General features: G+C 43.1%; 1 protein-coding gene across 1 annotated transcript; it reads right to left on the bottom strand.

Annotated features, from left to right (window-relative positions):
- Positions 1 to 1,748: 1,748 nt before the first annotated feature.
- oit3 (oncoprotein induced transcript 3) lies at positions 1,749 to 16,544 on the bottom strand. Its single transcript, XM_068020452.1, has 9 exons — positions 16,234 to 16,544; positions 13,423 to 13,797; positions 9,674 to 9,784; positions 8,146 to 8,268; positions 7,354 to 7,476; positions 5,581 to 5,741; positions 4,900 to 5,315; positions 3,307 to 3,406; positions 1,749 to 2,184 (listed from the first exon to the last, which is right to left on the bottom strand). The coding sequence occupies exons 1-9, from the start codon at positions 16,295 to 16,297 to the stop codon at positions 2,017 to 2,019; spliced, it is 1,641 nt and encodes a 546-aa protein (XP_067876553.1). The 5' UTR covers positions 16,298 to 16,544; the 3' UTR covers positions 1,749 to 2,016.
- Positions 16,545 to 16,779: the final 235 nt, after the last annotated feature.

The following is a 16,779-nucleotide window of genomic DNA, read 5'->3' as shown; positions in this document are numbered from 1 at the left end:
ATCTTTTGTAATACGAATGAACAAAATTATTCCAAACTGAATGTTTTTTAATTTAAATAAACCTTTGCAAATGTGGCTCAGCACAGTACTATGACAGGAATACACTTGGCATGGGAACAATGCAACTATACGACACTGAAACCTTTCTGTGTTGCGACATTTCCGATACCTTGGTTTATACCTACCTAACAGTGTTAGCGGGTGCAAGTGTTTGCCTGGGAGTGAGGATGTGTGTGAGCACGAGAATGTGTACGTGTACATGAAGTAGCTGTATAACCCCATGTGTTACAAATAAATCACAAGATCAATGCCTACAAAGATGTCATACTGTGACCGTGTGGATGAAAGCAACATTTAAATGTCGAACACTACCTCGGCCACATCCTGATCATCAAATGTGAGCAATTACTGGTAGAAACAAAAAGGTTGCAATTGAAATCCGTGCATTGGTTTTTGGTCGTCCCAATGTTTAATTGGAGGAAATTTCAGCTCATCCAAGAGTGAATGTCCAAAAGGCAGTCTGACAATACAGCGTCAAAGGAGTCTTTGACAGAGGTGGTAGTGGGGTTGAGCTGAGTGTCATTAACGTACGTGCAGAACCTAATGTCATATCTTCAGATAATGTCACTGAGTAGCAGCATATAGGTGAGAAATAGGAGGGGTGGCGGGGGGGGGGGGGGGGGCAAGGATAGATCCTTGAGGGACTCTAGAGGTAATGAAGCAGGATCGGGAAGAATCACAGAATTGTTACAGCACAGAAGGAGGCCATTCAGCCCACTGTGTCTGCACTGGCTCTCCGAATGAGCAATTCACTGAGTTCCATTCCCCTGCTTTCTCCCCGTAACCTTGCACATTCTTCCTTTTCAGATATCTATCTAATTCCCTTTTGAATGCCTCGATTGAACCTGCCTCCAATGCACTCAGGCGGAGCACTCCAGATCCTAACAACTCGCTGCGTGAAAAAGTTTTTCCTCATGTCGCCGTTGCGTCTCTTGCCAATTACCTTAAATCTGTGCCTTCTCATTCTTGATCCTTTCACGAGTGGGAACAGTTTCTCTCTATCTACTCTGTCCAGACGCCTCATAATTTTGAATACCTCTATCAAATCTTGTCTGAGCCTTCTCTTCTCCAAGGAAAATAGTCCCAACTTCTCCAATCTATCTTTGTAAACGAAGTTCCTCATCCCTGGAACCATTCTAGTGAAACTTATCTGCACTCTCTCCAATGCATTCACATCTTTCCTAAAGTGTGGCACCCAGAAGTGGACACAATGCTTTGGCTGAGGCCACACCAGTGTTTTATATAAGTTTAACATAACCTCCTTGCTCTTGTACTCTATGTCCCTACTAATAAAGCCTAGGATACTGTATGCTTTATTAACTGCTCTCTCAACCTGTCCTGCCATCTTCAATGACTTATGCACACCCAGGTCCCTTTGCTCCTGTACCCCTTTTAGAGTTGTACTCTTTATTTTACATTATTTTCTCTCTGTGTTCTTCCTACTAAAATGAATCAAAATCATGAGAAGCCACTACAGATGATTCTCTGGCTACGACTGATAGACAAGAGTGGAATCAGGCAACCGCAGTATAAGGGCCAGGAAGGGAAGTTGGGTGATCATCAATGTAATGGGAAGAGAGAATAGGAAATCTGAGCTCTGGAGCAAGAGGAGAAGAATTCATGCTTGGTTCGCATTGTTTACAAGAAGTTTGATTCCAAATATGTTATGAGAGACTCGGAGCTTGAAGTAACATACAGGGGCATCTTTATTAAAGTGGTATAATTACACATGACTATCATTGAGATATTATATTCAAAATAGGCTGTTAAACATTATGCTGCCCTGTGATATTTATTCATTTAGTGTCCTGAAAGTTATTTTTCATTATATCTGAAACCAAACTGGATATGTTTAATTACAAACAGAACAATGATTCATTTTTGCTGTTTATGTATTATACACAAATTAAAAGCTTCAAAGGGGTGGATTGAATGTTCTGGATGCTCCAAGTTCTATTATTCGGTGTCAATCACTATTGGACCTCCACTGAGGAGATGGTCCCTCAGGTGACCGGTATTCTCCGTCTCGGTGGATCTGCGCATCCGTCTGCGGCAGCCCTGTGAGCAGCGGGAACTAGTATCCAAAGCCCCGCACACCAGGACTCGGCAGTGCAGGTACACTTTCTACGGAGTGAGGAGATCAAGCATCAGTGCACAATCAGAGCCACAGTTCTAAACCTCATCATGGGAGCAGATTTCATGACTAGGACTCCCCCCTCTCACTGAGCCTCGATCAGTGGGAGGCCTGATTGATGAGTCAGAGGCATAGAGCAGGGTTCCCTGATTCCATAGAATCATAAAGTGATATCGCACAGAAGGAGGCCATTCAGCCCATCGTGTCTGTGATAGAGCTATTCAATTCATCATACTTCCCTGCTCTTCTTACCTCACAGCCCTATTTTTTCCTTCAGTATTTATCCAATTCCCTTTTTTTAAGGTTACTATTGAATCTATTTCAGACAGTGCATTCCAGATCACAAAAGCTCATTGTGTAATTTTTTTCTCATGTCACCTCTGTTTCTTTTGCCAATCACCTTAAATCTGTGTCCTCTGATTACCAGCCCTTCTGTCACTGGAAACAATTTCTCCTTATTTGCTCTAGTAAAACCCTTCATAATTTTGAACACCTCTATCAAACCTTCTCTACTCTACGGAGAATAGCCTCAGCTTCTCCAGTCTCTCCGCATAACTGAAGTCCCTCATCCCCGGTACCATTCTAGTAAATCTCCTCGACACCCTCTCCAAGGTCTTGAGATCATTCCTTCAGTGTCTACAATTTCACACAATGCTCCCGCATGGAGGCCCCCATCAATTTTCTAATTAATTTCATAGATCAATAGTTGGGATCAATCCAAGTTGGCCCTGTCGACTTCTCTGCCTGGTTGTCCAATCTGCCAGTGCATGAGTCGAGTCTCGGTACTCGGAGTGCCAGGCTCTGCAAACACAATCCAGCTCATAATTCCAATTAGAACTAGCATTAGAATATGAGCCTCCAACTCAATCTAAATCCCACCAGTGTCAAAATTACAATCCACTTCGCTATCCTAACTGAAATCACAATAACAATTCCAACCCTGATTGTGCTCACAGTCAAAATCCATAGCCTCTTGTAAATAAGAGATAACAGGATAGACTGTCACAAATTCCACACCTTTTTGGCTGAACAGGGTGTTTATTATCCACTTTCAGCCTAAACCCTTAGAGTGGATCTTGAACCTTGACATTTCCTGTCAGAGTAATTCTTACCTTATTGTCTTTTCCCACAAACTTAAAGACAGGTACGTAGAAATGTTTTGCTAGATGGTCTGTGGATGTCTCTTGTTTGACTGTATCATCATTCATGCAGCTATGAAAGCAGAACAAGAGATTTGTTCAGACTCTAGCATATTAGAAAAATATCTATCCAACGGTCTTTAATTGCTATATTCAGGCTAACAAGTCTCATGGACTTAAGTGTAGTTCATCTTAATCTTGGTTGGTTGTGTAGGGTATTTGATCATAGCAGATGGATGCACAGAACTTGCCCTGAGGGATTGGCATGTAGAGTTGATTTAGATTGGAGATTGGTGGGTGAGTTTCTAGAGTTGGCCTTCCATAAGTTGATAGTTTAGCTGTGGAATTTGTATTGGAGAATATGATTGTCAGAAATATTTGTTATTCAGAAATGAAAGAACTTACTTTCAATTACCAAAGAGCTGAGTCAATAAGGGCAAAGTTACGAAAAGAATCAAAACAAATTGGTCCACACCTTGGTCACTTGGAGTTATCAAAATGCCAAATTTTACCCCAATAAGAAAGCCTGTAGCTTCCACAGATGGTATACACACAATTTCCCCACTGATCAAATAGAATTTATGTATCTGTCTCATAAGGGAAACCATTACTTGGTCTATCAAGCTGTTCTGTAGTCCATGTACAGTCTACTCTACTCCATCTGTTAAACAGCCAAGGGGAAAGTTCTTATCCTTGTTTTCTCACATCCAACTCCAATGCTTGCGAGACTGACTTCCTAGCTCCACCCTACACAAACTCTTAATTCATCCATATCTCCACTGCCCCCAAGCTGTCCCACCCTGAGTCCTGCTCACCCACCATTCTCGTTTCTCCAACTTGCACTGCCCCCTGTCCCCCAGTACATTGAATTGAAATCCTTGTCCTTATTTACAAATCTGTGCATGGTCTTCTCCACCCTACCGCTGAAAATTCCTCCAGCTCATGACATTCCAACAACTCTGGTCCATGTCCCCATCCATCTCCCCTCCACCCCCAGCCCCACTATCAGTGGTACCACTATCAGACATCTTTGCTTCACCCTCTGAAACCCATCATCTTGTTACTACTTCTCCCGTCTTTAAGAACTCCTCAAACCTACCTCTTCAGTCACTCTTTTGGTCACTTCACCCAACTCTTATTTCTAAGCACTCATTTTGTCATCTTAGAAGTCTATTGGGATGCTTATTGCATTAAATGCAATAGTTTTTTTCCCCCCATTACGACGGAGCTTTCTCATTTTTCTTTAGTATGAATATCCAAAATCTTACTTGCGTCACTGATTAATATGATGTACAGCCCACTGAACTTAGGAAAACTGAATGATAGAATTTTGTAGCAAAGAAGGAGACCATTCAGCCCATTGTGCCTGTGCTATCTCTGTGAAACAGCTATCCATTTAATCCCATTCCCCTTCCCTTTCTTCAGAGCCTTTCATAGAAAGGTTAGTGGATGATTGTTAGAACCTGTGGGATATTGTTAAGAACATTCACTCACTTTAGTGATTGCTTTGCAGTTCTTGTTAAATCAGGACTGTTGTAAAAAGTTCTGGCTCCGTCTGGTACTTACCCATCCTTGATGAGGTAGTACCTCATGATATCATCACTGCTGGCTGAGGGGGTGGCAAAGCAGTTCTCAACTAGTGCTTCAAGCCCGTCCACATGCATGAGAGGCTCAATCCCGAAGTACAGTGAGTCTCGGAGTTTGAGAACCGGTGGTGTCTCTTTGTAAATCTCATCAAAATCCTTGGATTTAAAGATCTCCAGGGCAAAGGGGAAGAGCCCATGGTTTCTGCCCATAATCTGCAGTGGAGAATTTGCAGGGTTGGGCACATATCCCTCAGACACAGTGTACTGGCGGGGGAACTCACAAGTGATGGGGATCACTAGTTTACTGGTCCGGATAATAATATCCCCATTACTGCCCGGAGTCTGTTTGGGAATACCGGTTAGTGTGTTTCTTGCAATTATCTTATCATTCGCAACCTAGAGAAAAGGGTTAAAAACACAAACCAAAAGATTAGCCAATCCTTTCCTGACTATGCAACCATTCTGACCCAAACAATTTATCCCTAAAGAAAATGATACAGTCTAAGTTGATCACCCATGGCATTGCTTGTGGACATTGAGGTCTGGAGCACAGCTTGTGCCCTTTAGCTATGGCATTAGTGGATTTAGATTTAGATATATATAGGGTCTACCTGATAATTCTGGAACATTCCTGTGAAACAGATTTAGTTTGCATTGTTACCTCAACAGCTGTGCCGCAACTTTTGAGATTAAAGTTGATATTGGCGTGAGTCCCATTGGAAAGTGCTTTACAAGATGCGTTCAAGAGATACAGCTCCAAACCGCCAACCAAATCCTTGGGTACGGCCACTTCAATTGACTCTGACTTGCACTGCACAGGCACTGGCAACAGAAAGAGGTGGCAAGAGAGAAACAAGAGGTAAGGTCATGGCACTAGGGTAAGAGATTTGGAGGAAGGACTGAGACAAAACAAATTATCTGCTATAAAATGTGCAGGACGCTAGGACTTTAAATCCCTTTGATAATGTTGGTTCAAATACAAATAAGGTAATAAAGACAAAGATCTGCCACACTGAATGGGGGTCTCTAAATGGTGCAAAATGTTAGTACACCAAACTGTCACCAAAAGTCCTAGGGAAGGTGAGAGAAATGAGGCCTCTTCTCACGACAAATGTTGGAAGACTTGTCTATCAGCTCTGGAGCCTGGATTCAAAAGCCGAGGAATGAGTCTCTCCTATCTTTGATGGGAGACCAGTTAATATGCTGGAGAATCTGGGATAGTTCTCCTTGCAGCAGAGAAGGCGAGGAGGAGATTTGATATAGGCGTTTAAAATCATGAATTGGATAGCGTAAATAGAGAAACTATTTCCAATGGCTGAAGAGTTGATAACTAGAGGGTACAGCTTTAAGGTGATTGACTAAGAAACCAGAAGCGGCATGAGGAAAAGCTTTTTTTTTAAAAATGCAGCAAGTGGTTAAGATTTGGAATGCACTGCCTGATCGGGTGGTGGAAAAGCTTTCAAAAGGGAATTGGATAAATATTTAAAGGAGAAAAAATTTGCAGGGATATGTGGAAAGAACAGGGGAGTGGGACTAACTGGATTGCTCTTTGAAAGAGCTGGGGCAGACTCGATGGGCTGAATGGTCTCCTTTTGTGCTGTAATGTTCAATGATTGTAAGGTCATAAATGCCAGTTAAGGGCATTTTGTATTGCAGACTGTTATTGCTGGAATGCCCATCATCGCATGCCCAAGAGTTCATTGGATGGTGTCATTCCAATGAGGCACCATGAAAAGGATCCAGGGGATTGAAAGGTTGGCTGTCACATCATTATAGTAGATACAGTAGTGCCCTACTGCCAGATATGACCTGGATATTTTATAAGTATCATTTAATATCATATTTACCAAGCAAATTCAAAACTTTAATGAACATCCTGATCTTGAGAAAGTAATCTTGGCTGACTTTATTGCAAGTGCTGTGATTCAGCCTGAGGCCCTGTCTGCTGGTTCATGTGATGCCAGTAACTCATGGCGCTATTTCGAAGCACTGCAGGGATGTCTCCCATACATCAGCAAGAGAAAAACAATTACATTGAAGCATTTCTGGAGACCCGGAGAAAGTGATAAAGTATTACAAACCCAAATTGTTCTTTTTTTTTTTCCCAGACAGTTTCTCAGTACTGTATCAAGGTGCTTTCCACTTTGATTGTCTCGAGTCTAACAATAACTTCCTGAAAATTGGATGTAGAGATGAGCATCAAAAATCTCATTCAAAAAGTGAACGGAGGCTGCTCAGTGCAGATCTTACTAAGAATCCTTAATATCCTCCAGCTATGGTAGGGGTGAGATTTAAACTGTTGTAAACCTAACCAGACAGAATAATCACAGCTCGTCATTGCTGTGGTCACTAAAATCCCATTTGGTGTGTAACTAGCTGACAGCATATTGTAAGTGTCCTCTGATGTAAAGGTAAGACAGGTGGCAGGATTTACCTTGACAGGTGTGATTGTCCTCTGATAAGATTAACCCACGAGGACACTCACAATGATAACCTCCCTCCATCAACACGCAGTTGTGGCTGCAGCCTCCGTTGTTGTTCTGACAGCCTTCAATATCTGCAAAATCAAACATAACACTTCATCATGTAGAGGAGAACAAAACAAAAAGCATTATGCAACGAAAATAATCCACCGCTGTTTCTTATGATGGTCTTCCAAGTGTGGGGAGCTACTGGTACCACTGCACATATTTCATTGCACCATAACCAATATAACCAATATCCTGATTCTGAAGCATACCTCAACAAATTGCCTGTTTTTCACTGCCCTCAATAAAGGGCACTTTGGGCAATGCCAATATGAATAGTACACTGATATCCCTGTGACTGGTATAAGTCAATCATTCGAATGCCACTCAATGATATGATGGGATGCTGAGGGTGAAATGTGAAAACTTTTGACTGGAAGTCAACCAACCATTCAGACACAAATTCTCCATTTTAACTCTGTTTAAGTGGATGAGTTTTGAATGGGTTAAAATCAGCCCCAAAGAGCCCACTTCAGAAATTTTGTGAAATGAGTCTAAGTCGCATGGTGCCAAGAGCAGCCCTACATTCCGGCTCACAATGTTCCTCGAGTGACAGGAACCAACTGTTCCTTCGGCTTGACGTACTTCCCTACAGACATAGCCCAGCTGCCATACAGCCTCAAACGGTTTCCAAAGGAACAGGCTAAATCTAAATTCCCACCTGTCAGATGTTTTCTAAGTTGGGAACTTGCACTCACCTTCACAGGTCAGAGCGTTCTTGCCCAGCATCCGTCCAATCCCACACTCGCAACGGAAGGAGCCCTGCAGGTTGATGCACACCTCACTGCAACCTCCATTATTGACCTCGCATTCATTGATATCTAGAAAGGTGGGAGGGCAGGGTGAAACCAAGGGTTAGACATTAGAGATTATATAATGCATAATTTTATAACATATCAATCAATCTTTGAACATCCTAGCAATCACCTTTATTACCAATTATTTATTGCTAAAATCTCGCAACAAATGGTCGGAATAAGAGAAGAGGCAGAATTGGAAGAGATCACTGCAATCCATCAGATCAGCCCCAACTACTCTACACCCTCATAATAAAAGCAAAATACTGCGGATGCTGGAAATCTGAAACAAAAACAAGAAATGCTGGATTCACTCAGCAGGTCTGGCAGCATCTGTGGAAAGAGAAGCAGAGTTAACGTTTCGGGTCAGTGACCGAAGAAGGGTCACTGACCCGAAACGTTAACTCTGCTTCTCTTTCCACAGATGCTGCCAGACCTGCTGAGTGAATCCAGCATTTCTTGTTTTTGTACTCTACACCCTCTATCCATTATAACCCCCAATCCTTTCGTTTGTCAGATAATCAGTTCCCCCTTAAACATTCTGACACTATTTCCCTCACTGCTTACCCCAGACACCTGTTTGGTGTTAAAGAAGTGAAACGTAAGCTGCCTGTTCACTTACCCTCTGCTGAGTTCCCGTCCGTACCCCTTTGCAGAGTTTGAGATTATGTCAAACATAGTATCAAGCTGCAGTGCATCTACATCCTTTAAAGTATTGAATACCTCAACTCTTGTCCAAAACCTATCTTTGGATCAGTACAGCTTAGGAAGTCCATTTGGGCCCATCTCGCTCAACCTTCCATAGAAATGGTTTGAAATTATATGATAATATTCGTATGTTTTATGTATATAAAGGAAGAAAGATTTGCATTTGTGTAATGCTATTCACAAGTTCCTGATGCTCCAAAGGTTTTTACAGCCAATTAAGTACTTTTTGAAGTGTAATAACTATTGTAAGCAGGAAACGGGGCAGCCAAATTTGCACACAGCAAGATCCCACAAACTGCAATGTGATAACAACCAGCATAGATGCATTTAAGGGGAAGCTAGGGAATCACATGACAGAGAAAGGCTTAGAAGGATATGCTGATAGGTTTAGATGAAGAGGGGTGGGAGGCGGCTTATGTGGAGCGTAATGGACTAGTTAGGCTGAATGGTCTGTTTCTGTGCTGTAGACTCGATGTGGCTATGTGCAAACCCAACATCACCACATCCAGAAATTCCCTCCGTCAGTGAATAACACATTCCATGCCGTTACTTAAAATATGCCGCAAAAGAATTTTAAAAGATTTTTGACCAATTTGATCACATTGAAATAAATTCAATGAGAATTAAAGAATATTTTATTTTCATCGTCTTTCTTCTTTCCACAACAGGTTAACGCATTCCCATTTCCCTCCCAAGAGTATGATCCTTTCGAACTCCTTACCTAGACACGTCTGAGCATCTGGGCCCAGGATGGTCCCGTCAGTACATCTGCACTCCCCATCACCCATGCAGTGTCCCACACAATCTTCTTCATCACATATATCATAGAAATCTGCGAAAGACAAAGTGCCGGGTCAGTTGGAGGTGACTTGTGTAAAGGGGGGCAAAGACTTTATGTGAAAACATGGGACAAGCTGCAGCACCACCACTGGCAGGAGGGCACAATTACAGCTTGACAAGTTTACATGAGCTGTTACCATTATAAGTGTGGATGTAGAAATATGGAATGGAAATCTAAAAATAATGATAGAATGTAGCCCTCTTAAATGGGGAATGAATTACATCTGCACATCTTGGGCTAGGTGTCCCTCTGCCTTCTAACCCTATCTCACCTGTTTTCAGCTCGAATACAATCACTGAATGGTTGGGGGTTTTTTCCCCCAGGCATGCCCAGCCTGGCATTTCCTGTCTATTAAATTGGGTGAGGAGGAAACCACAAGATGGTGAATGTGTAAGCATAAGAACCCAGACAATAAATCAAATTCTGTTCTGACAAATCGGCAAATGTGACGGGGATGGCGTTGCGGGAGGTGCTTGCTAAATGCAAGACTTTGAATATATTACTAGCAGATCTATTTCCATTGGCAGGAGGGTTGGTAACCAGAGGACACAGGTTTAAGATAATTGACAAAGGAACCAATGGGGCTATGAGAACAAACAAAGTTATGCAGTGAGTTATTATAATCTGGAACGCACTGCCTGAAAGAGAAGCAGATTCAATAGTAACTTTCAAAGGGAATTGGAGAAATACTTGAGGGCAAACATTTGCAGGGCTACAGAAAAAGAGCAGGGGAGTAGGAATAATTGGATAACTCTTTCCAAGAATAGCCTGTTTCTGTGCTGTAAATACTATGTAATGTCAAGCTGTACAAAAGTAGAGTGTGGAGATATCCTGGAGACTTAGAAAGTTTAGCTACTAAGTAGTTTAGTCATACAGACCAAGATGACCCGAAGTTCTATCCACAGACAGTACTGTGCTGAGACTGCCGTTGAGGTGTCACACTATGATACTGGGCTAGGCAGGGGAACAATGGGCCACTGTTCCAGTTCCTGATTGCTTACCTTCTGGGAGAGCATGGACATAGAAACATAGAAAATTGGAGCAGGAGTACGCCATTCGGCCCTTCGAGCCTGCTCCGCCATTCATTCTGATCATTGCTGTTAATCCAACTCAGTAACCTGTTCCCACTTTCCCCCCCATATCCTTTGATCCCTTTCGCACCAAGAGTTATATCTAACTCCTTCTTGAAAACATATAATGTTTTGGCCTCAACTGCTTTCGGTGGTAGCGAATTCCACAGGCTCACCACTCTCTGGGTGAAGTAATTTCTCCTCATATCAGTCCTGAAAGGTTTACCCCGTATCCTTAGACTATGACCCCTGGTTCTGGACTCCCCCACCATCGGGAACATCCTTCCTGCATCTACCCTGTCCAGCCCTGTTAGAATTTTCTAGGTTTCTATGAGATCCCCCCTCACTCTTCTGAACTCCAGCGAATGTAATCCTAACCGATTCAATCTCTCCTCATACGTCAGTCCCGCCATCCCAGGAATCAGTCTGGTAAACCTTCGCTGCACTCCCTCTATAGCAAAAACATCCTTCCTCAGATAAGGAGACCAAAACTGCACACAATATTCCAGGTGTGGCCCCACCAAGGCCCTGTATAATTGCAGCAAGACATCCCTGCTCCTGTACTCGAATCCTCTCGCTATGAAGGCCAACATACCATTTGCCTTTTTTACGGCCTGTTACACCTGCATGCTTACCTTCAGCGACTGGTGTACGAGAACACCCAGGTCTCGCTGCATATTCCCCTCTCTCAGTTTATAGCCATTCAGATAATAATCTGCCTTCCTGTTTTTGCTACCAAAGTGGATAATCTCACATTTATCCACATTATACTGCATCTACCATGCATTTTCCCACTCACTCAACTTGCCCAAATCACTCTGAAGCCTCTCTGCATCCTCCTCACAACTCACCCTCCCACCCAGTTTTGTGCCATCTGCAAATTTGGAGATATTACATTTAGTTCCCTCAGCTAAATCATTAATGTATATTGTGAATAGCTGGGGTCCTAGCACCGATCCCTGCGGTACCCCACTAGTCACTGCCTGCCATTCGAAAAATGACCTGTTTATCCCTACTCTTTGTTTCCTGTCTGCCAACCAATTTTCTATCCATCGCAATACACTACCCCCAATCCCATGCGCTTTAATTTTACACCCTAATCTCTTATGTGGGACTTTATCGAAAGCCTTCTCAAAGTCCAAATAAACCACATCCACTGGCTGTCCCTCATCAACTCTACTAGTTACATCCTCGAAGAATTCTAGAAGATTTGTCAAGCATGATTTCCCTTTCGTAAATCCATGCTGACTCTGTCCGATTCTACCACTGTTCTCCAAGTGCTCTGCTATAAAATCTTTGATAATGGACTCTAGAATTTTCCCCACTATCGACGTCAGGCTGACTGGTCTATAATTCCCTGTTTTCTCTCTACCTCCCTTTTTAAATAGTGGGGTTACATTAGCTACCCTCCAATCTGTAGGAACTGTTCCAGAGTCTATAGAATCTTGGAAGATGACCACCAATACATCCAGTATTTCTAGGGCCACTTCCTTAAGTACTCTGGGATGCATACCATCAGGCCCTGGGGATTTATCGGCCTTCATTCCTATCAATTTTCCCAACACCATTTCTTTACTAATACTGATGTTCCTTCTGTTCCTCCCTCTCACTAAACCCTGTGTTCCCCAACATTTCTGGTACGATATTTATGTCCTCCTTTGTGAAGACAGAACCAAAGTATGCATTTAGTCAGCCATTTCTTTGTTCCCCATAATAAATTCCCCTGTTTCTGAGTGTAAGGGACATGAAGAAAGGTCAGAGTTGGTTCAGCTGTGAGGCTCCTGCTCTGGAACGTGCACTCATCGACGGCACTGAGGCAGGAGTGAGAAAGCACAGGGTAGCTGTCACCCACCCTCCCACACTCCAGCAAGGAGTCAACAACATTCAGGACAGTAGAGAAAACTGTGAGGAAATAAAAGGGGAGCCAAGTGCAAAAGAGTGAGCATGAAAAAAACAAGGAATATTGTAAGAACACAAAGGAATGGAGAGGGAATTTGCTAGAAAAAGTAGCTACTAAATAGGAGCGATCAGACTAAGTGCCCTTGGTAGGTGAGACCCTGATTAGTTACTTTTAGTAAACTAACATGGCACGGACATGGTGGGCCAAAGGGCCTGTTTCTGTGCTGTATAACTATGACTCTATGACTTTAGTTCGGTTTAGGATCTGTTGAGGGAGGGATTGGAATTTGGCGTGAATCAACAATCGACTGAGACCAGGAATTGAAGTTTAGACCCAGCTCAGACTGACTGGGTGAAGATTTCTCTCTGCTGGTGCCCTTTTTAAAATAGTTTTGGAGCGCATCAACGCAACACATGTGGCCATTGTCCAAATTTGGTACTAATTGGCATTAAAGTTGTAGTCTCACTTAGGAAGGCCCCAAGAGCCACAGGTCTAGGGGGTGGAAAGGTCAGACTGGTGCAGTAAAGGGGAGATTGTCTGAGCTTGGGAGCTGGTGCTGGGGGCAAAAAGTGGGCAAGGGTTTAACTGGCAGAGATGGCATCACTTGCTTTGGTGAGCAGAAGAGTTAGCAAGACCACAAGAAAGCGTTGAGTACTTACGTCCACAGTAGACATGGAAACAGACACTAGGCTTGGGCAGCCGATAGACGTAGTAACCCCCTGGGCAAGACTTCACGTCCACCGTGGTGCTCCACAGGCAGCAGTTGTCGTTGAAACTGGCACATGCCTGCACAGACACAATGCCATTGGATGGCATGGGGTGGCTGCCATTCAGCCAGATGGGCGCGTGAGTGCCACAGAGGTTCTCCTGGATGCAGAAAGTGGGCATGGCATCTCCTGCCATCCCAGTGAAGCGGTACCATTCCCCGTTCATGTAGTTGTCACACATGGGCGTCCCGTGCGAGGTGTTAATGTGATGCTCTGTGTTTCGCCACGGCTCATTCAAGCTGATGTACGCCGAGCAGGGATCCATCACTGCCAATAGGAAAAACAATGTCATTCCACAGCATCCCATAGACATACAAATACATCGCGACAGCACAGCTCCCCACAGCACTTGAGACTACAACTGAACTGTACAGGTTTGTGTGATTTATGGTTCAGCCCGAGTATTCTGGACATCCCTACTTCCAAGACAAAATCCTGAAAAAACTTCTGCGACCCACGTGTCACTGCCCACAGGGAGCGGGAGACAAGACCAGGAGAAAGGATACAGGAGAATGGCAAAGAGTAGCAGAAGACCAGGAGCAGTGAGCTGCTAAATGGAAGAAGAGTGGGAGATGGGGAGAGGGGAGTAAAGCCCTGAAAGACTGAGAAAGAAGAGGGTGGCTTTGAGAGCTGGGGAGAGGCCAAATAGTTAGACTGGGCCAGGAAGCTATTGGTACCATCCAACACAATGCCTCATTTGGAACAGCTCCCTCATATAAGGAAGCTGGTTTGTGGAACATGCAAACACTGTTTAAAAACCATGTGAGTAGAATTGTGTTTGGTTTATTCCTGAACTACTCAGACTCATTCTGCTGCATGTGTTAACATATTTGGGTTCAGGTGGAAGGTGCGAGCTGAGAATTTATGAAAGGAAGACGTGCATTTTATGTAGCTCTTTTCATGTCTCCGTGTAGTGCTAAAATGTCTCAGAGACAATTCATTACTTTTAATCACTTTTAAACAGGCAAATTCAACAACCAATTCACACGCAGCTAGGTCCTACAAATAGCAATGAGACAAATGTCCTGTTCATCTATTTTGGCCATGTAGGTTGAGGGTAACTGTTGGCCAAGAGACCAGCAGAAGCTTCCCTTCAAGTCATGGGATCTTTTATGTCTACCTGTACAAGCTTCAGTTTAATCTCTCATGCAAATAGCAGTATCTCTGACAATGTAGCACTCCCTCAGCACTATATTATATATAGTCCTGGAGCAGGACTAGAACCGAAAGACACCTGACTCAGAGATGAATGACCACTGAGCCAAGCTGACACTCAGTATATAAGATTTACTCTAGAGCCATTAGTATTTAGGGAAAGTAGGAGGCTCATTTACCATCTTCTGCAATTACTCCCCATAGACTAGAGTATCTGACCGTGCCATACAATAACATAGAAAAAGGTTTGCCAAACATTTTTTTTTTTTTTTTACTGATTTGGACAGCACAAATTATTGAATTTTTAATTGAACATGTTAAAGTAATAAAGCAGCATTAATTGTAATACATTGGAGGGGGAGGAACCAGCACAAACACGACAGGCTGAATGGCCTCCTGTGCTATAACAATGTTGTGATTCTGTGAAGACAGATACCAAAAGTAAATCGAACTCTTAAAGATGAGGGAAACTTAATGTTTCCACTCCCAGAAAGAATGCGGATGACGGGCAAAATTATTCAATGGTGTAGATAAGGTAACTCTGAAATATTACTTTAACATAGGACAAGAAAGCAATACGTAAATAAAAATGACTGAGGAGTAAATTTGGAAGAGAAATTAGGGAGAATGTCTTTACTGAAAGGAAACCTTTGGAATAATGTGGAAGTAACAAAGGCAAAAACACTGAAGTTACTCAGCCCATAGTGAAAAGAATGAATGTGCATTAAATAGCACCTTTCACATCCTCAGGGCATCCCAAAGAGTTTCATAGCCAATTGCACGCAGCAAGATCCCATAAACAGCAATGAAATGAAATGACCAGATGCTGTATGGTGATGACGACTGAAGAGTAAATATTCACCAGGATACCAAGAGGATTCCTCTGGTCTTCGGACGGTTCCCTGGTGTCTATTACATCCACCAGAGATGGAAGGCAAACAGAACTTCTGTTCAATGTCTCATCCGAGCAACTGCAGCTCTGACAGTGCGGCCTTCCCTCAGTAATTGCATTGAAGTGTCAACCTAAACTTTGAGTTCGTGTCTCTGGAGTGGGTCTTGAACCCACAACCTTCTGCTTACAAGGGGAGTGTTACCCGCTGAGCCACAGCTGACACAGTGATATCATTCAAATAGGTCGGAAGGTGCTGGCGGGAGGTGGTACAGTGTTTCCCAATACACGTTTCAAGTCTCTGCCAGGAGAATTTGGCTATTCAGTTACTGTAAAGCAATGGGTCTGAATAAGCGGAGAAATGATCAGATAAATGCCAGTTTCTTGGACTCAGAGGCCTATAGTTTTATAGCAATTCAGGGCAGCCTGTACCTTGCAATAAAAAAAAACTTGCCTATCAATGGCAAGAAAATTACAGCTCAAACAACATCAGCAGTTTACAGCCACTGCATTCTCTGAATCCGGATACAACGCATTTCCTAATAATACTCAATCTCACTTGGCTCGTGACACTGTCGTTCTTCCCTATTGTTTCAAATTTGGTTATATTTCAGCTTTTAAAATAGGCGCCAGTGACAACGTCTTTGCTAAACACTTACCAAATGAAACGGAGGTTTGAAACTCAGCAGAGAGTGCCAAGCCCAGCAGGATTAATGATAACATGTTCTTCAGCTCCAGCACACAGTTAACGCTTCTTATTCCTCTCCTCTCTCCAAATACCCAAATGACTGTTTCTTCTAAATTCTATCTGGGGGGTTTTATCACTTGGATAGTCTCTTTATCTGGATACAGGAAGGAGGGATTGGATGAGTAACTTCAGCCTTGGCCTGGGTTGCTTGCAGAGATGAGGGACTGATGAGCCCCCTCCTGATAGGGATGCTATTTTCACCCATCCTCCTATTGTTTTCAATTTTTTATTGTTCTTAAATCACAAGCTATCTTATCCCACAGAGAACATGATAGCAGGCCACGACCATCTCCTTGTTCCTTAACTCGGTTATGGTCAACTCATTTCCTGGCCTCTCTCAATGACCGGAAAGTCTTACAGAAAACACCATGACGTCTGAGGACGTCTCTGGCGGACAGCTTGTTCCAATTTAGCACAGGTCATGACCAATGTAAACATGGATAAGGTTAACCACAAT

The sequence above is a fragment of the Heterodontus francisci genome, chromosome 42 (assembly GCF_036365525.1).
Source record: "Heterodontus francisci isolate sHetFra1 chromosome 42, sHetFra1.hap1, whole genome shotgun sequence".
In the NCBI taxonomy this organism is placed as follows: Eukaryota; Metazoa; Chordata; class Chondrichthyes; order Heterodontiformes; family Heterodontidae; genus Heterodontus; species Heterodontus francisci.
This window is presented reverse-complemented; position numbering and strand designations above follow the sequence as displayed.